General features: G+C 37.5%; 1 protein-coding gene and 2 long non-coding RNA genes across 7 annotated transcripts in view; 2 read left to right on the top strand and 1 right to left on the bottom strand.

Annotated features, from left to right (window-relative positions):
• Window positions 1–821: 821 nt before the first annotated feature.
• Window positions 822–10,998, bottom strand: LOC118995525 (uncharacterized). 5 transcript variants are annotated; one of them, XR_005068291.1, is made up of 5 exons: window positions 10,937–10,998; window positions 8,243–8,293; window positions 7,377–7,492; window positions 5,703–6,217; window positions 822–1,066 (listed from the first exon to the last, which is right to left on the bottom strand). It is a non-coding gene; the product is annotated as an uncharacterized LOC118995525 (long non-coding RNA). The 5 variants fall into 5 exon arrangements; XR_005068289.1 differs by lacking the exon at window positions 10,937–10,998 and adding an exon at window positions 10,777–10,928 and having other exon boundaries at window positions 8,243–8,433; XR_005068288.1 differs by lacking the exon at window positions 10,937–10,998 and adding an exon at window positions 10,777–10,928.
• LOC118995526 (uncharacterized) lies at window positions 6,426–8,295 on the top strand. The gene is made up of 2 exons (XR_005068293.1): window positions 6,426–6,477; window positions 8,246–8,295. It is a non-coding gene; the product is annotated as an uncharacterized LOC118995526 (long non-coding RNA).
• Window positions 10,999–11,533: 535 nt separating the features above from the next.
• Window positions 11,534–20,080, top strand: part of VCPIP1 (valosin containing protein interacting protein 1) — a 28,101-nt gene continuing 19,554 nt past the window's right edge. Inside the window, exon 1 of the mRNA XM_037058660.1 lies at window positions 11,534–14,246. Within this exon, the coding sequence (XP_036914555.1) occupies window positions 11,534–14,246 (2,713 nt within the window). The remainder of the gene's footprint in view (window positions 14,247–20,080) is intronic.

Raw genomic sequence — 20,080 nt, 5'->3', positions numbered from 1 at the left:
AATACTTCCAAAATAAATTTTTAAAATGCATAAAGGTAGATTCATTTGCAGGGGGAGGGAATTATGAAGCATCTGTAACTTTGGAAAAGCAGCAGTGATTGCATACAGGATTTTTGTTTATTTAATGTCAGTTAAATGGTATTAAAACAGTAACTTAGTAAAAATAAACTTTCCTATACCACTAGGACAGAGATTAAGAACAAGGACTAAGAGCAGACACTGAATTATAGCAATGCTACTTATTAGCCATTTGAACTTAACTTCTATGTGTTCTCATCTATAAATGGGAATAATAATCATATCATCTATGTATGATAGATATTGTTAGGCTTAAAATAAGACAATATAATTAAGGTGCTTAGTATGGTGTATTTTTTTTACCTCACTGAAAGTACTGATGTGGACACTGAAATGTATACTGTCTTGTGGCTGTGTAGGATTCATTGGATCAGTCCTACACTGTTAAACATCTGGTTCATTTTCAATACTATAAATATACAAAATATTCCCATACATTTTTGGTTATTTCTTTAGGGTTAAATCCTAGCTGTTTTGGTGGACTAAAAATATCAACATTATAAACTAGTGATACATATTATCAAATTATTGAACAATACCTAGTTTTACCAACTTAATCTTCCCCATATTGAAAGTATTTAGTCAACTCTTGCCAATAATAGATATTATTATAAAGGAATACGCTAATTTTATGGGCCCCAAAAGACCTCATGTTGTTATTTTACTTATGTTTCAATTTCTTTATATTATAAAGTTCTTTGGTTCCATAAATTAAAATATGAGATTGGAAGAAAACAGAAAAATAATTGGAATAAGAAACCATTTTAATGTAGCATATTACAGATGTGGCATTTCAAGTTATTTATGAGAGAATGATTTTTCCCCAATGGCTTCCAAAGTACCCCCCGGAGCTTCTCTGTGCAGAGAGCAGGGACGAGGGCAGGGGATGCCGGCAGGTTGAAGTAACTCTTATCTTGTCCCATTTCAACTGCGTTTATCTGTTTCACGCACTGAATTTACTGGTAAGTTGATCTGAAAGGTTCTGAGCCTGGAAACAAAACCAAAACTACATTTAAAGCAAGGTTCTGGGACAACTGGTATTTTGCAATATAAATAGTTAAATCTCTTCCTCACATCATATACAAAAATATATAACAGCTGGATTAAAACATTAAATGGGAACTACCTCCATAAACTACCAAGTAGTATGGGCAAGCATTAATTCCTTTTTAAGCACACTGATAAACTAGAGACCATGATGATAGATACTATTTGTCTGAGTTGGTTTTTCTTAAAATGTGTGCCTCTAACACAGATTCAAAATGTTTCTGTAGCCAAAGTGTAGAAGAGCTACACATCAATAATAGTACCAGGGATAGCTTAAGGCACTAAACACCCTCATTATGTCTATCAGCTTCCCCAGATCATCCCAATATACAATCTAAATAAAACAGTATGACAGACAAACAAACAAATGTAACTGAAGGACATATCCCAGTATCTTATGCTGTGAGCAGACTCCTGACACTAAGACTGTCAGACTTTCTGAAGCCATTATTGCTCTTTGGAAAGAGCCACAATGTTATCAGCAGAAAAAGGTTTGTAGGTCTAAATTCAGTTTATTTGTCACTTCCTAAACTTACCTGACTATTGGACCCATCTCTCAACATGATACCTATTAATATCCATAGAATTCATGGAGCACACCTTTGCAATTTCCAGGGTATATATAATTAGTATTTGAGTGGGAAAATGGCCAGTGAGAGGAGTCCTTGTGAAGGTGTACTGCCCATTTATTGCTATTTTTACCAATGCTCAACTTCAGGCCCTTTCTGATGTGATGTGCTGACACCTCGTACCGATGCTTTCATTTAGCACACACACTTCATTTCCTACGGTAATATATTGCTACCCACTTAAATAAAAACCCCTCCTTGCAGATTGCCTTGGATTTAAATTTTTGTATGTCATCATGATGCACTTATATCTTGCAATACTATGAAAGGTATACATAAATGATCGACAGGGCTAAAAATGTATGCTCTGCTTTCACCTATTAAAATATGTCGTAAGAAACGATACATATGGAAAATGTGCTAGGTACAACTTGTTCTGACTTTTTATGTCATACTCATGAAAGGAACTGAATTAGACTCTTTTTGAGATAGAGCTAGAACGTTCAGATAGAGAGATTAGGCCACTCTACAGAATCAAACTTGTAAAGAAACAACTTTTGGTGAATTCTTGAACTTTATTTCTTTCACCCCAAAAGTAACCTTTGGGTTCTAAATTAAGGGAAAAGAAAAAGAAGAGGCAAAGGTAATAAAATTGCAGTAATGAGCATTCTCTTCCTCCAAAGATAGTGGTTACTTGGTCCAGCCATTTAAAATTAATGTTAATTTGAATTGTAAAATGTTAGGTTTGTGAGCAGTAAGATTTAACTTCTGATTTTTTTTTAAATACTAGTCTTTTGATTATTTTTTTTAAAGATTTTATTTATTTATGTATCTTTAGAGGGGAAGGAGAGAGGGAGAGAAACATCAATGTATGGTTGCCTTTTGTGCATCCCCTGCTGGTAGTTAGCCTGCAAGGAACTGGCCTGCAACCCAGGCATGTGCCCTGACTGAGAATCGAACCGCGATTGTCTGGTTCGCAGGCCCGCGCTCAATCCACTGAGCTATGCCAGCCAGGGCTAACTTCTGATTTATATTAAATGTGTCTCTGTATGTTTAATAATGTCAATGCAAATGATAACCTGTTTGAATACACTGTATAACTTCCAGGTTTTTTTTGCTACTTACTAGTTTTTGATAATCAGGTCTTGTATTTTAGTAAAAATTCTGGTGCTGTAAAATCCCAGAATACTGATTTTAATTATCACTTGATAACTCTGGAAAGTAGTATTATTCACCATGAGATAGGATTAGTATTACCTTGCCCTATGTGGTTCAGTTGGTTGGGTGTCATCCTGTAAAGTCAAAGTCATAGGTTCAACCCAGAAAGGTCTGGGTTTGGTAGGGAGGCCCATAGTAGGAAACTGATTGATGTTTCTCTACCTTTCTTTCTCCCTCCTCTCTACTCTCTAAAAATAAATAAATAGCCCTAACTGGCATGACTGGGTTGGATGTTGCTGTTCAAAGAAGCAACGTTGCTGGACATGTGTAGGTTGTGGGCTGGGCTCAGGCCCTGGTTGGGGCATGTGCGAGAGGCAACCGATCAGTACTTCTCCCACACATCAATGTTTCTCTCCCTTTTTCTCCCTCCCATCTCTTCTCTCTAAACTTAAATAAAACCTTTTTACAAAATAAGTAAAATATATTTTTTAAAGATTTTATTTATTTATCTTTAGAGGGGAAGGGAAGGAGAGAAGTATCAATGTATGGTTGCTTCTTGTGAGTCCCCTGCCGGGAACTGGCCTGCAACCCAGGCATGTGCCCTGAGTGGGAATCGAACCACGATTGTGTGGTTCGCAGGCCTGCGCTCAATCCACTGAGCTACGCCAGCCAGGGCACAAGTAAAATATTTTTTAAAAGGGTATTTTTGAGTACTTGAAATCTTAATTATATAGTACCTACTCTAATTATTGCTGAGAACTAAAAAAATAATTACTGAGTATTAGTAGTTCTCTTACAGCTACTAAGTTGTTGTGAGTATAAGCATATGTATACATGTGAATATTGTGCAATTTCTGTTTCTAACTGGAATGTGGCACTGAAGTCCTGGTTCTTTTGAATTTGGCTACTTTGTGACATGTGATGACTCAACACTCTACCAAAATTACAGTGAAATCTTTGTCCATGCATTGTGTCATGATGTCCGTTAGCTTTCATTTGATACAAGCAAAATCCTAAACTCAATGTAAATTCATGCACTCAAAACTTCATGTTTTAAGGTGTTCATCTGGAAAATCATAAATAATATCAGTTTTAAATTAGTATCAAAATAACATCACAAATTTTAATCTTGCTGGGAATTTGTGGATTTTCTATGAACTCAGGCTGACAAACACTGCCGTGGATGATAGTCATTCATTCATTTAACAACATTTATTGAGGCTACTGTGTGTCTGGCACTGGGAACCCAACAATCCGCAAACTCCCTGCCCTGATGAACAGCCTTACAGTCTAATGGGGAAGGAGGACAATAGACAAGTAGTCATGTAATTCGAGATAGTAATTAGTGCTACAAAGAAAGTGAGCAGGATTAGGGAATAGAGAGAGTTGAAAGGATAGAGGTACTGTTTTAGAAAGGCTGGCAGGAATGGCACCACTGTCTGACATTTGAGCAGACACCAAAATGAATATTTGGAGAAGAGTTTTCCAAGTAGCAGGAGAGCAAGTTCAAATGCCTTGAAACAAGAATGTACTTGGACTGTTTGAGGATCAACCAGGTGGCCGGTGTGGCTGAAGGATAGTCAGAAAATAATGTCAGAAAAGTAGTCGGCACCAGGTCACACAGGAATGGTAACGTAGTCATGATTTTGGTGATTATAAGAAAAAAAATGGAATGGCAGAAGGCATGCTTTAGCTATACATGAGGTGAAATTACTGTCTCTAAAACTCAACTTTTTTTTCTTTTACTTTGTAAAATCACCTTTATTTACATATAATTTACCTACATCAAACACACCCACTTTAAGAGTGCAGGATGAGTTTTAGGAAACATATATATCCATGTCACCATCATTATAATCAAGATAAAGAAAATTTCCACCATCCCCATAAGTTCCCCTGTTCCCTTTTGCAGTCAGTCCCCATCCACTAATGCCCTACCAGAGCCAGGACTCACATCATTAATTTTAATAATGTGGACTTTGAGGACTCCAATCTGCACTGTCTAATATGGTAGCCTTTAGCCACAGGTGGCTACTTAAATTTAAATAAAATATATGGTTCAGTTTCTTAGTTGCACCAGCCACATTTCAAATGCCTAATAGCCACATGTGGCTAGTGGCTGCCATATTGGACAGGACATGTATAGGATCTTAAATCACGGCAGACAGTTCTATTGGGCAATGCTGACATGCTACCCTGGTGGAATTTGACCTTTATTACATAGAGGTGGGCCAAGCAGCATCAAAACTAAGTAGGCCATACAAAGTCACATTACCTAGCTTTATGTTACTGTGTTTATTACATTTATCACTAAGTAATTAATTAAGGTCATGGGTGTGGGAGGAGGAGGAGTGTTCACTGACATAGCATTAGAATGGCAATGGTAATTATGGAGTTGTTCAGTACATGGAAATTCTTCCTCCATTATTCAGTTTAATGAATATCCAATTTTTTTTTAGAGAAATGATCATTTTCCTTATTTATTTCCTTTAAGGCACAATTTTAAGTAAAATTAAACCTCAAAATTATAGTCTTACTAAATCTGTTTTTGTTTTTTTTTGGAAGGGGAGTTCTCAAGCCAACATGCTAAAGTATTAACAGTTGTTAAACCAAGTAGTGGGGGCATGAATATTTCAAATATTATTTTGTTGTATACTTTGAATGTTTGAAATATATTACAGACATACCTGGGAGATACTGTGGATCTACTTCCAAACCATTACAATAAAGCAAGTATTTCAATAAAGCAAGTCACATGAATTGTTTGGTCTCCCAGTGCATATAAGTTATGTTTATAATATACTGTTATTTATAAGTATGAAGTGGTATTAGATCTAAAAACATACATACCTTAATTTAAAAATACTTTATTGCTCAAAAATGCTAAGCATTATCTGAGCCTTCAGTGAGTTAGATTCTTTTTGCTGGTGGAGGGTCTTGCCTTAATGTTGATGGCTGCTGACTGATCAATGTTGAACGTTGGAGTGGCTGAGGAAATTTCTTACAACAGTGAAATATGCTGCACTGACCCCTTCTTTCATAGATGATTTCTCTGTAGCATGCATTGCTGTTTGGTAGCATTTTACCCACAGGAAAACTTCTTTCGAAACTGGAGTCATTCCTTTCAAATAATGCTGCTGCTTTACCAACAAAGTTATGCAATATTATAAATCCTTTGTTGTCACTTCAACAATCTGCACAGCATCTTCACCAGGAAGGGACACAGAGACACAAAGTGAGCAAATGCTGTTAGAAAATGGAGCCAGAAATTCACTCTGATGCAGGGTTGCCACAAACCTTCGATTTGTAAAAAATGCAGTATCTGGGAAAGATAATAAAACCAAATGCAATAAAATAAGGAATGCCTGTGAAAGAAAGAAAAAAGTAGGCTTACAAATGCTGGATAAAAATATTTAAATTATCAAGATTGTTCGTGATGTGATTAAACAATATAGATTAAAACCAGTATACATTATAGTATAGCCTAAGAATCAGTATAGCATAATAGTTAAGCATACAGGCTCTGGGGCCAGATTGCCTGGATTTTAATACTAATTATGCTACTTACCAGCAGCGAAACACTGAGCAAGTCACTTAACCCCACTGTGCATCAGTTTCATCATCGGTAAAATAAGGATGATAATATTACCAGGCACATAGGAATATTATATGGATTAAGTAGATATATGTGAAGACCCTGGTACATAATAGATGCCCAATTAAGTGTCAATAGCTGTGATGATTATGATATAACTTTGGGGTTTTTTTAAACTACACTTTTTTAGAAAAAAAACTTAAAAAATCCATAAAAAATTAAAAACTATAACCTCTAATTGATAACTAATTTAATTTGCTAAGCATTCTACATTAAGCAATTCCTTTTGTACTTAAAACAACAGAAACACAGAAGGAAAACCTTGGCTTAAGCCCTTCTCCCTGAAGTGCCCTATGGTTTGATGAGCAGTGATTTTCAAAGTGTAACTTGGACCAACACCAGCAGTACCAGAGAACTTGCTAGAAAAACAAATTCTCAGGCGTCACTCCAGAAGCACTCAATCTGGGGTGGAACCCAGCAATTGGTTTTGGCTTTACATTTGATTTTGATGCTCACTAAAGTTTGAGAACTGCCATGCTAAGTCATAACTTCTAGCTTTGTATAATACTTGACCTCTCTCATCTTTATGTAATGACAAATACTGCCAATCTTTCTTCTTCAAGTACTCTCTATAATCTTGTTTATAAAGTCCTCTTTCCAACCCTTGCATACAACTTCTCCATGATACCAATACTTTAGAGAATAGCTTTTCTCTGTCCCTAGTTACTGCCTGATATAAAAAGCACAAATGCTTTTTGGAGTCAGGCAAGTAATTTGTGTCAAGGGGGCCTAGTGTACAACCTTAAAGAGTAAAGTGCTGACCACTGCCCAAAGATGTTCAGATTTAAAAAAAAAAAGTTAAATTGCCGCTGGCCAAACAAAAATGCATGTAAGCCAAATTTAGACATTGGCCAACAGTTTGCACTCACTTTTTTGGCTAATTCTGTCTCAAATCACTAAGCAGCTGTGAGGTAGTGGAAAGAGTGAGAGTTGAACATGGAAGAAAATCTTGATTTGAAGCCAAGTTCTGCTTCTTGCTTGCTGGCTGGTAGTAATGACAATAAAGTTAACCTTTCAGTGTTACATCTTCTCACCTGCATAAAGACAATGCTATCTCACAGGATTGTTTTAAAGATTAAGATAATATACTTTTAGCCCTGGCTGGTATAGCTCAGTGGATTGAGCTCCGGCCAGCAAACCAGAAGATCTCATCAGGGCACATGCCTGGGTTGCAGGCCACGTCCCAGGAGGGGATGAACAAGAGGCAACCATACATTGATATTTCTCTCCCTCTCTCCTGCCCTTCCCCTCTATAGATTAAATTTAAAAAAAAAAACTAAAAAAAAATATACTTATAAAAGCCCTCAATACATTTTATGTAGAATTTCTGATATTTATTTTCCTGTATTGTTTTAATTGATTACATGCTTTATTCTACTTGCATTTATGAACAGCTTAGATCAGGTTATTTCTTCTATTAGACTGTGAGCTCCTTTAGGATACAGATGGCCTTTTGCTTCCCCTTAAGTTCCTATAACATCTACTGCAGTAATTAAGTCCCTCCACTCTAAGTTTCAACAAGAGCTTGTAACCAGACATCTGATTGGCAGGGGGTAGAGATCTGGAGTAACACAATTAATTCTTAATACAGATGTATATTTCTGTAGGAGAAAGACTATCTGACTTTAAACAATCTCCAATATGAAAGAGAAAAAACAATGATGATTTTTTTTCTGTTGTGAAGCAGATAGCTTTTGTTTTTATTTTAAATAGATGCCCTTGACTTTACACTTACCAGGTTTGTTAAAAGCCATCTAGGAAGTTGAGAAGCACCATACTAGAAATTCTGGAAAAAAAATGTGAATTTCAGTTTTAACTAAATTTTTGCAATTCAGATGCAAGTGATGCTAGGGTAATGGCAGTAGAAAAGTTATGTATCAGAGCAGCTGACATTAGGTGCCCAGCTCATTTTTCTCATCTGGAATACTGAGACAAGAAAAAGGACTATTATGTAACCCACAAAGACCTTATGAAAGTTACCAGGCAATTAAGATCATGGAATTTTGGAGGAAGAAGAATGAAGCACGTTTACCTCATGTAGGTAGATTATAAGTAGATTAGAAGCTCTCAGCACTCCTATGGCCTTCTAAGAAACAGTATGTCATATTTTGCCCTAACAAAATTTATTTTTCTTACTATATAGGCATATATGCCTTCTAAATGCCTGTAAGAATTTGCAAATTGAATTTAGCATGGTTAATATCATTGTCCATTCTTACTGTCAGGTTAAATAATGTAATTTAATTCCAGAATTGCTTGAAAACTTACCTCCTCTCTTGTCCCTCATTAACTATGCTTTATCCAAGGGTATTCTTATTTTTTATTGCAAAAGTATAATTCATAAAACTAGAACTACAGTAACAAATGGGCTTAAATATTAAATTTAGTTTGGGAAGAATGTTACACATATAAACAACTTTTCCTGCATAAATTATCCCCTTCAAGGTAAGTACCATTATCTATCTTGTTTAAAGGTAACACCATTTTTGCATGGGTAAAGTAGGAGTAGGCAAGAAAATAATTTACCTTTGAAGGATTTCTCCTCCAAACATGATTCTTTTGAAGAAAATTACAATAATTAGGCAAAAGTCAGTACTAAGACCCTCTAGGAGTGTCTGTCTTACAGATGGTTCCTTTCAAGCATCAAATTCTACAAAAAACATAACCAGGTAAACAGTTCCCTTGGTAGCTACAGAAGACACAAAAGACCTCATGGACTGCAATGATGTTATCTATTTTGTGCCAGGTGTTTCAGAAATTTCAGGAAGTTCAATTATCTACGGTATTTTTAAAAATATATTTTGTTGATTATGCTATTATAATTGTCCCATTTCCCCCCTTTATTTCCCTCTGCCCAGCACACTGCCTCCCACCCGCATTCCCTGCCCCCTTTAGGTCTTTCCATGGGTGGTACATAAGGTTTTGAAAGCAACAATTTTCAGAATAAGTGAAAGGGACTGACTGTACAATAATTTAAATAATACTAGCTTTTAATTAACATATGAGTGTGTTTTACCTGAAAAGGTAGTTTCCTAGCACACAAGAAATAAAATAAAGCTTTCACCTTCTTATGGGTGTTCTTATAACCCCTCAAGTCACTAAAAGGAGAACCTGAGGCATAACAAAAGGTCTAACCTTAACAGCTCTTTTTTACTTTTGTAAAGGAAGTACTGTAAAAAGCACTCTTTCTGTCTGAGATACATTGGTGATTTGACCTGGGACAAGTCACTTAATTCTTTCTAGTCTTTTTTCCGTAAATGGAGTCAACTATATACCTAATAAAGGTATCGCAGGACTGGTGTGAGGATCACATGATATATGCTAACATATTAAGCACATTATGTGGATGGAAAGAGGCCACATACTAAACCTGACAAGCTCAAGGGAGGCCTACGTGGCAGGTCTTACAAAACCAGAGACCAAAGTAACTAGAGAGGGTGGTCAGAATGTAAAAATTCCTAAGAGATGGTGCGTCTCTTCTTATTTTTTGCTTCTTATCCAATCTCAGAGATTTTCCCACCTTGCTAATCTACCACCAAGGAACTGCATATAACCTTCCTTACATCTCCTCTTTTGATTTTAATGTTAAGATGAGCTGCAATACTACCGTTCCCTGGAACATTTTTCAATTCGTTGAGATTTTGCTTCCTAGCAACTGCGTCAATTTGGCTCAAACTCTTATGAGACTTTTTCTTAGGCTAGATGTTCTTTATCAACAACTTAAAATAGTAACCAGAAATTAGCTATTACTTTATTACTACTGGCTTAACCTTTCCTGCCTATGTCCTTGTCTGTAAAATGGGTACACATCTAGGTTTGTACCTACCCAATTACTTACTGTGAACTTGGGCAAGTCATTTCCTTTCTGAACATATTTCCTAACAAGGTTATTATATAGAGCAAAATGATACCGTGTATGGAAACGCTATGACAGACGTGTATTAAGAACTTAACGATGGCTGTTATGCGAGGAAAGGAGGTATTATTTGTAGTACTGTAAACTGCAGAGACGTACCGGCAAGGAGGAAACAAATGGCGCGTTAAGGACCCGAAGTAGAGAAAAAAGGCAGAAAATGGAGCTCGGGTGCCTCAGTGCTTTGAAATAGCGGGAAGAATGAGAATTCAAGTGTGGCGGCACGTGGGGCGGCGGGGGGCTCCGAGAATCAAATCACTCATTTTTCCTTTTTTCTATTATGACCGCTAGCCTAAGAAAGACCATTTCTGTCAACTTCCCAGCCCGCCATATCACTGGACATTTATTTACCGTACCTTCTTCACCGGGAGCCTTTCATTTCCCTCCCCTCCTTCTAGAGAAGTCATGAAGTCCAGACCTCTATTTCCGATCACCATCCCCTTTAACTCGGCTTTTACCAAACAAGCTTCCTCGTATCCTTCCCTCCGCCTAAAGAGGAAGTGAAGCTGAACGCACCGCAGTGCATCCTAGGAGAGGTGGTCTTTCACATTCTTTTGCTTGGCCCCCAAAGTGGGGAAAGAGGTAAAGCAGATCCAGATTAAACTACAATTCCCGGCAGGCCACGGGAGTGACTATTTTCCTCTCCGACCCTTTTCCTATCGTCTTCCTCTTCCTCCACTCCGCGGACGCTGAACCTCCAGACCTCACGGTACTTGTAGTTCTTGCAGGACTTAAAATCCTAGAATTTGAAGGCCAAAAAAGAGGCTCGAAGACTCTAATTCCCAGAGGAAAGAGCGGAAGCTGCGCCTGCGCACTCTCAGTGAGGGCGTGTATGTCTGTGTGTGTCTTGAGCTAGAGAGCGAGAGTGAGTGAGTGTGAGTGCGGGGTAGGGTGGTGGCCGTTACGTTCGGGGCAACGGCTACGGCAGTGGAGAAGTAAGAAGAGAAACAACGTCGGTGCTTCCGCCTTCGCTTAAGAGGAGGAGGAGCTGGTAGGGAAAGGAAAGTGAGTCGCCCTGGGCCTGGGCTAGACCGAGTTGAGCCGGTGGAGGTCTGGGCTATGAGCCATTGAGGGTCGCTTGGGACGCGGAGCGAGACACAAGACCCGAGCGCTATGTCTCAGCCGCCGCCGCCGCCTCCGCTGCCGCCGCCACCTCCTCCGCCTGAGGCTCCGCAGACTCCATCGTCCCTGACGGTGGCGGCGGCTGCTGCTCCGGGGGTGCTCTCGAAGCGGAGAGACCGGAGAATCCTCTCCGGGAGCTGCCCAGATCCGAAGTGCCAGGCGCGTCTGTTCTTCCCGGCCTCCGGTTCCGTCAGCATCGAGTGTACCGAGTGCGGACAGCGGCACGAGCAACAACAGCTGCTGGGGGTGGAGGAGGTGACCGACCCGGACGTAGTGCTACACAACCTGCTGCGGAACGCGCTGTTGGGGGTTACAGGAGCACCCAAGAAGACCACGGAACTGGTAAAGGTGATGGGCCTTTCCAACTACCACTGCAAATTGTTGTCGCCCATATTAGCTCGCTATGGAATGGACAAACAGACGGGCCGGGCTAAGCTTCTTCGGGACATGAACCAGGGCGAAGTGTTCGATTGCGCTTTACTGGGTGACCGCGCCTTCCTCATCGAACCAGAGCATGTTAACACCGTGGGCTATGGCAAGGACCGCTCCGGAAGCCTCCTATATTTGCATGACACTCTTGAGGACATCAAGCGGGCCAATAAAAGTCAGGAATGCCTCATTCCAGTGCATGTGGACGGGGATGGACATTGCCTGGTGCATGCTGTGTCCCGGGCTCTAGTAGGCCGGGAGCTCTTCTGGCATGCCTTAAGAGAGAATCTGAAACAGCACTTTCAGCAGCACCTGGCAAGATATCAAGCCCTGTTCCATGACTTCATTGATGCTGCTGAGTGGGAAGACATTATCAATGAGTGTGACCCTATGTTTGTACCGCCGGAGGGTGTTCCCTTGGGTTTGAGGAACATCCACATATTTGGCCTTGCCAATGTGTTACATCGCCCTATTATTCTGTTAGATTCTCTCAGTGGCATGAGAAGCTCTGGTGATTATTCAGCTACCTTTCTGCCTGGGCTCATCCCTGCAGAGAAGTGCACTGGGAAGGATGGTCATTTGAACAAACCAATCTGTATTGCATGGAGTAGCTCTGGTAGAAACCATTATATCCCCTTGGTAGGCATAAAGGGGGCTGCTTTGCCCAAACTGCCTATGAATTTGCTTCCTAAAGCATGGGGAGTGCCTCAGGACCTTATTAAAAAGTACATCAAACTTGAGGAGGATGGTGGTTGTGTTATTGGAGGAGACAGAAGTCTGCAGGATAAATACTTGCTTAGGCTTGTTGCTGCTATGGAAGAAGTCTTTATGGACAAACACGGTATCCACCCTAGTTTGGTTGCTGATGTCCATCAGTATTTCTACAGGAGGACTGGGGTGATAGGAGTTCAGCCTGAAGAAGTCACAGCAGCTGCTAAAAAAGCAGTTATGGATAATCGTCTTCACAAATGTTTGCTGTGTGGTGCCCTTTCTGAACTTCACGTTCCTCCAGAGTGGTTGGCTCCGGGAGGGAAACTGTATAACCTGGCAAAAAGTACTCATGGACAGCTGAGGTCTGACAAAAATTACAGCTTTCCCTTGAACAATTTGGTTTGCTCATATGATTCAGTGAAAGATGTTCTGGTTCCAGACTACGGATTGAGTAACCTAACAGCTTGTAATTGGTGCCATGGCACATCTGTGCGACGGGTCAGAGGAGATGGGTCTGTTGTGTATTTGGATGGGGACAGAACTAATTCCAGGTCCACTGGTGGCAAATGTGGTTGTGGATTCAAACATTTTTGGGATGGTAAGGAGTATGACAATCTACCAGAAGCTTTTCCTATTACTTTGGAATGGGGTGGCAGAGTGGTCAGAGAAACAGTTTATTGGTTCCAGTATGAAAGTGATTCATCTTTGAATAGTAATGTTTACGATGTTGCAATGAAACTTGTTACCAAGCACTTTCCTGGTGAATTTGGGAGTGAAATCCTGGTTCAGAAAGTTGTCCACACTATATTGCATCAGACTGCCAAAAAGAATCCTGATGATTATACTCCTGTAAACATAGATGGTGCTCATGCACAGAGAGTTGGAGATGTACAAGGACAAGAGTCAGAGTCTCAGCTCCCAACTAAAATTATTCTCACTGGACAGAAAACAAAAACTTTGCACAAGGAAGAGTTAAACATGAGTAAAACTGAAAGAATTATTCAACAGAATATTACAGAACAAGCTTCTGTAATGCAGAAACGGAAAACAGAGAAGTTAAAACAAGAACAAAAAGGCCAGCCCAGGACTGTTTCTCCCAGTGCCATTCGTGATGGTCCATCCTCTGCACCTGCTACCCCAACCAAGTCTCTCTATTCACCAACAACTTCTAAAGAGAAGAAGATCCGAATAACAACTAATGATGGACGACAGTCCATGGTTACACTTAAGTCTTCAACAACATTTTTTGAACTTCAGGAAAGTATATCCAGAGAATTCAACATTCCTCCATATTTACAGTGTATTCGATATGGCTTTCCGCCTAAAGAGTTAATGCCACCCCAGGCAGGAATGGAAAAGGAGCCAGTGCCTTTACAGCATGGTGACAGAATTACAATAGAGATTCTAAAAAGTAAAGCAGAAGGTGGTCAGTCTGCTGCAGCACACTCAGCCCATGCTGTGAAACAAGAAGAGATTGCTGCTACTAGTAAACTGTCATCTAAGGAACTTCAGGAGCAAGCTGACAAAGAAATGTACTCCTTGTGTCTTTTAGCAACATTAATGGGTAAGATCAATGATATATCTTAACCTAACTGTGAATGTAGTATACTTTTCTGTTTTTGTGAAAAAACTGGTTATCATAAAAGCTATTTTAGGAGAAAATTATTTTCTTTAGCTTTTTGACAGTGGCTAGAAGTGTGATTCTCTACTGAGTAAATATTAAGAAAAGATAAGTGAGAAAGTGAAAGTAGTCCCTTAACTATCACAAGATTATTTATATATAATTTTTCTAAAAAAATTTATTGAATTTATTGGGGTCACATTGGTTAATAAAATTATATAGGTTTCAGGTAAACAATTCTATAATACATCATCTCTTTTGTGATATTGTGTGTTCACCCAAATAATGTATTCATTTAAACAGGTTTGTAATGTATCTGTTTAAAGCTTTTTTCAGTCCCCCCTCTCTTGGCTCTGTTGAGTGGGCCCACCTTTCTTTCCCTTTTTTATTTATTTTTAAATTTCATTTTAAAAATGCATGTCATGTGATTTCAGGACTTCCTGTTTGATGAATTGCAGTTTCTGGTGTTTTTACTCCTACAGTGCTCCCATCTAATACTCTTTCTCCTCCCATTTCCTGTTCTCCCTTACCCAGTTCGTCATATTTTTCTTATTCGTACATTAGGATTTCTGTTCAAGTAATATCCTTACTCAGTGACTCTTTGCCATCAATTGTAAAGAACTATTATACTCATGAGAAACATGAAAAATAGGTAAATATTATTGGGATTGGTTAAGAAGCATTTCTTTTCAGTAATTCAGCATAACTTACAGGAAAATATATTATCAACAGAATATGTAACTTAAAGCTTTAGATGAGTTGAGATATGATCCATTGGTGTATTTTATACTTTTTATTTGCTAAGTTTATGTTTTTAAATAACTGTTAATATGTTTTACATAATAACATTGAGGCTTAAATTAAAAGTAAAATTTAGATATATTACATATAAAAGGGCTTTATTTTCACTGAGATTAGAGCTTTCAACTAGAAAAGTGATCTGAGTTTTTATTCAGTTTTCCAAGAGTACTAAATATCAGTGAATTGAGCCTTTACCTTCCAAAATGAAGATTACTTATTGTTGACTTGTTAAATTAGGGGGCCTACTAGTTAATAGGAATTCTAAAAGCCCTGTAAAAATTTGTAACTTGATATTGCTGATTTTATTTTTGCAGACATAGTCAATGAATGGGGGATTATGTGAGGAAATATAGTAGGCACTTTATGTATTTTCTATCTCAGAGTTTTTAGTTTGTTAGAGACTACATGGAATAGAGGAAATATTGAGTGATCTTAGGAGTCTGAAAGACCTAGAGTTTCCATCTCTGCTCCACTACTTACTAACTTAGTGATTTTGAGCAAACTGTTTAACTCCCCAGTGCCTCCTCTACAAAATACCCCTTATGGTATATTCCTTCTAGAACTCTGAAAATTAATTGACATTAGAATGGATAAAATTAGATATATGCAGAGGCACTTAAAAAAACATGCAATTTCCTGGGTCAAAAATAGGAAAGAGAAGGTCTTGCTAATTAGAAGATGAACTCTTGAGGAAATGGCTCACATGAGAACTAACTTTGGATGAGAACTAACCTTGGATGCTCAGCACCTATTACACTACTCAGCCCATCACAGGCATTTTGAAATGTTTTTGATTGAATTAAACAGATGACACTAACATATCTAAACAAAGGCTTTGCCAGCAGAAATGAAGTGTATGGTCAGCACTGAACATTGAAAAAGTTGAAAAGCAGAATTATACACTACTGTACAAAGGGGAAAAAGATACATCATCTGGTTCACGAAAATTCTACTAACCAGGAAGGTAGTCTCTTGACCGGCAAGAATAGGTTGGTCAGTTCCCACCATGGCCTGGCTGAAAGATCTGTATCCCTTTACTGATTATATATTCATCAAGCATTGATTCCAGTCACTTATTTAGCTTCCTGATATAAATGTTGATGTACATTTGAGAGTGCAAGTAAGGATTATGTGGCATGGGAGAGGTTATGATAAGTAGTCTAAAAGTCCAGTCAGCATATATTTAATAACAAAATTAATACAATATAATTCTGGTTTATAACTAGTAACTTTTTGATTTTTGTTTGAGGTTTCTGAACGTGAATATTTGATTAATAGACTGTGGATTGCAATGAGTTCACCAAGATAATGTCTTCCTGTTATGATCCCTTCTGTCTTCACTTCTAACATTTATGTTGCTGCCCTTACAAATCACAGATTTGTCTTCTCCTTCCACTCCATACACAAAATTTGAGCATAAAAACAATGTTTTGCATATTTTATAGTGGTAGCACTTGAGAGACTTTTTGCTTTAAAGTACTAAGACAGTGCCTCGCCTGTATTAGTTTCTCCACAAATACTAGTTTTTTACCTCTAACTCTCTTATAACTGTACTTAAAGATACTTTTAGTAAAAAGTGGTGTTTGTAAGAATGTCAACTTGGGAACAGGTATATACACACACCTTATGTAAAGAGTGCTGGAAAACTATTGATGTTTAGATTGGACTGAGCTGGAAAATGACAAGGGTTATTCAGAAAATTGAAAGTTTCAATGTGGAGAAATTATTTTGTGAATTATCAAATGTGATATAAGCTACTGATGTTACTTCAAAAAATAGCTTATTAAACTTTATGCTGTTCAAATAGCTGGCTCCTTCTCATTTAGGTTTAGGCTTAAATACCAGCTTTTTAAGAGAGGCTTTCTCCTCCTGGTCACCTTATCTAATAAGAGTTTGAGAAACCTTTGGTAACCATTCTTAAGCCAATACCCTCTATCATTTGTATACTCTTCATTTCTGTCATAAGATCTATTACAGTTTTTCATTGTCTTATTTGTTCATTTACTTATGTACCTCACCCACTGTATTATGAACACCACAAAAGCAATGACAATAGCCTGTTTTATTCACCTATGAAACCCTATCACCTAGTACAGGGCCTGACACTCAATAGATAGAATGAAAATGCTTGCTGAATGAATTAATGCAGATTATTTCAGCAGAGTGAATGTCTGCTATGAGTTAGAGAGCACTAGAGATACAAAGATGGAGAGACACTCATTGACTTCCATAAATTTACCTGCAGGATTTCAACTGAGGGCTTCCTATACTTGTATAGCTTTCATTTTCATTATATAGTTTTTATATCTTCATTAAATAGGCTGGATGCTTGATAGTCAGGGGCATGTGCTTTTTCATTTTCACTATATAACTTTTATATCATTAAATAGGCTGGATGCTTGGTAGTCAGGGACATGTGCTTTTCCTTTCATTATTTTTAAGTAGAATATTTATTAAATAGAATTTATATGATGTATTTATATCAGCAAACCTGAAGTAAGTACACGAGTCTTTGCTCAGTATAAACAATTCATGGAATTAGTCACTTTGAATCTTATGATGCTAGTTTTAAAATGAAATTATGTTTTCCCTGTAAATATTTCACATTTTAATTCACTTTATCCAGTCCACTTGGAGGTTATTGAACAATTTTTGTAGACTATAATCTTATTTATATAGTATTGGACTGACTAACTCTGGTATTACAAAATGTTATTAAGTTTTCTTGTAGACCAGGTTTTTGTGCATTTTCTTTTGTGGTAGATACGAGAAATGGTACAGCAACACAAATACTAGACTAACTTATTTTTTCTTAATATTGTATTCTACTAAGTTTCTAGTTAATTTTCTTTTTCAAGAGATAAAGACGGGTTTGTGAAAAACAGAATTTGTCATTTGAAATTGCTTTAATGGAATTAGGCTATTTGTGGTATTTATCCCATTCACTACAAAGTTTAGTGACCTTTTAGGAGTTGAGCAACTTATTTCATTTTTGTGTACTTTTTATTTTCCTGAAAAAAAAAACTATGAATTTTAAAAATGCATTTTTAAATTCCTCACCTGAAATAGATTTTATTGATTTTAGAGAGGAAAGGGGAAAGAGAGAGAGAGAGAAACATTGATGTGAGAGAGAAAACATCTATTGGGTGCCTCCCATACGTGTACCATTTCAGGGATCAAATCGAAATCTTTGGGTGCATTGGATGATGCTCCAAACAACTGAGCTGCTTGGCCACGGCTAATATACATTTTTAAAGTGCTCAGTATTTTGTAATTTCATAGTGCCTCTTGATGTTATAACTGCCTTAAGATTTTCCAGATTGACAGTTGGGGTTCCAACACTTACATTTTAAATGACGCTGGGTCTGAGTATCATTATTGCATCTTGACTTTTTTTCTTCAAATATTGAATGGAGGACAGTTTCAAATCCAGATAGTAGTTAATGCATATAATTATACTTTACATGCCATCTGATTGTCCTTTTAAATGATTTATAGACAGCATATTTCCAATGGAGCAGTCATAAAGTTGATTAAAAATGTGTATAGATGCATCTTAAGATTAAATGTGTATGTTATAAATGGTGATTTTATACTATCATACTTTGAGGATTAAGTTAAACATTGATTCTGTTCCTCTTGTACTCAGCTACTTTGATAACTTTTATTTTCTTTCATATTTTTTAATTACAAGATTTTCTTGAGTTTTTAAAAAATATTTATTTACTTATTTTTAGAGAGAGGGGAAGGGAAGGAGACAGATAGGGAGAGAAACATCAATGTTTAGTTGCTTCTCTCACACCCCTTTACTGGGGACCTGCCCCACAACCCAGGTATGTGCCCTGACTGGGACTCAAACAAGCCACCCTTTGGTTTGCAGGCTGGTACTCAACCCACGGAGCTACACAAGCCAGGGCTTGAGTTTTTTTCATTGTATTTTTTTTCCATTACCATTTAGTCCTCTTACACCCTGGCCCCTTTCCTCCCCACCCACCATAATCACCACACTTGTTGTCCATGAAGATACTATTTTTTAAAATTTAAAGGATTTGCCCTTGCTGGGTGGCTCGGTTAGTTGGAGCGTCGTCCCATACACCAAAGGGTTGTAGACTCCATTCCCCATCAGGGTACATGCCTAGGTTGTGGGTTTGATTTCAAGTCAGTGCTCATGGGTGGCAGCCAGTTGATGTTTCTCTCTGTTTCTTTCTCCATTTCTTTCCTTCTCCCTCGTGCTCTCCCTTCCTCTCTCTCTGAAATCAATAAATGTATCTTCAGGTAAGGATTAAAAAAATTCAAACAATTCAAGTGTGTATAAAGTAAAATATAATAGTTTCCTTTAACATTTACACTCCCCAGAGAATCATATTGTCTCTGTGTGTCTTTGCACATTTACACACAGGTTTTTGTATATGTATGTTTATGATAAATACATCTTTTAATTCTGATAATGACACTGAATACTTTATGGGCTATATACACTTAAAAGACTGAGTAAAGGAAACAGGCTTGCCTTTCTTAGATTTTTAGATGGAAGAGGATCTGTAGAAAGTATAGAGAGATGACATTCTATATTCAGCAAATGAATACCTTTAGGGTTCTTATGGAAATAGTACCATGTTCCTGGTTTAAATTTACATTTTGGGTCAGTTATTTTATGGTCATAAATACTTGAGTTCAGAGCTAATTTTAGATATTTTGGGGTGGGCCTTTAAAAATATATTTCATGTAGATACTGTATTTTTAAATTGACTCACTTGCTTCATAAAACTAGAAATTTCAAATTACCTTTTTAAAATATATAAAGTTAGAAAATAGGAATAATGACCTTTTAAACTCACTTTTAACCACATGATTGTATTATTAGTAAAAGTTAGAAGAATATATTTTTTAAAATGTTTTTATGTTAATATACTTTTAAAATTAACAACTTGCTTCTTGTTAAAAGGAAAACCATCAGATTAAACCAAAAGAAAAAC

This window comes from Sturnira hondurensis, unplaced genomic scaffold (assembly GCF_014824575.4).
Source record: "Sturnira hondurensis isolate 20B ecotype Veracruz unplaced genomic scaffold, ASM1482457v3 Scaffold0010128, whole genome shotgun sequence".
Taxonomy (NCBI): domain Eukaryota; kingdom Metazoa; phylum Chordata; class Mammalia; order Chiroptera; family Phyllostomidae; genus Sturnira; species Sturnira hondurensis.
The sequence above is the reverse complement of the archived record's forward strand: the minus strand, read 5'-3'. Positions and strand labels throughout refer to the sequence as shown.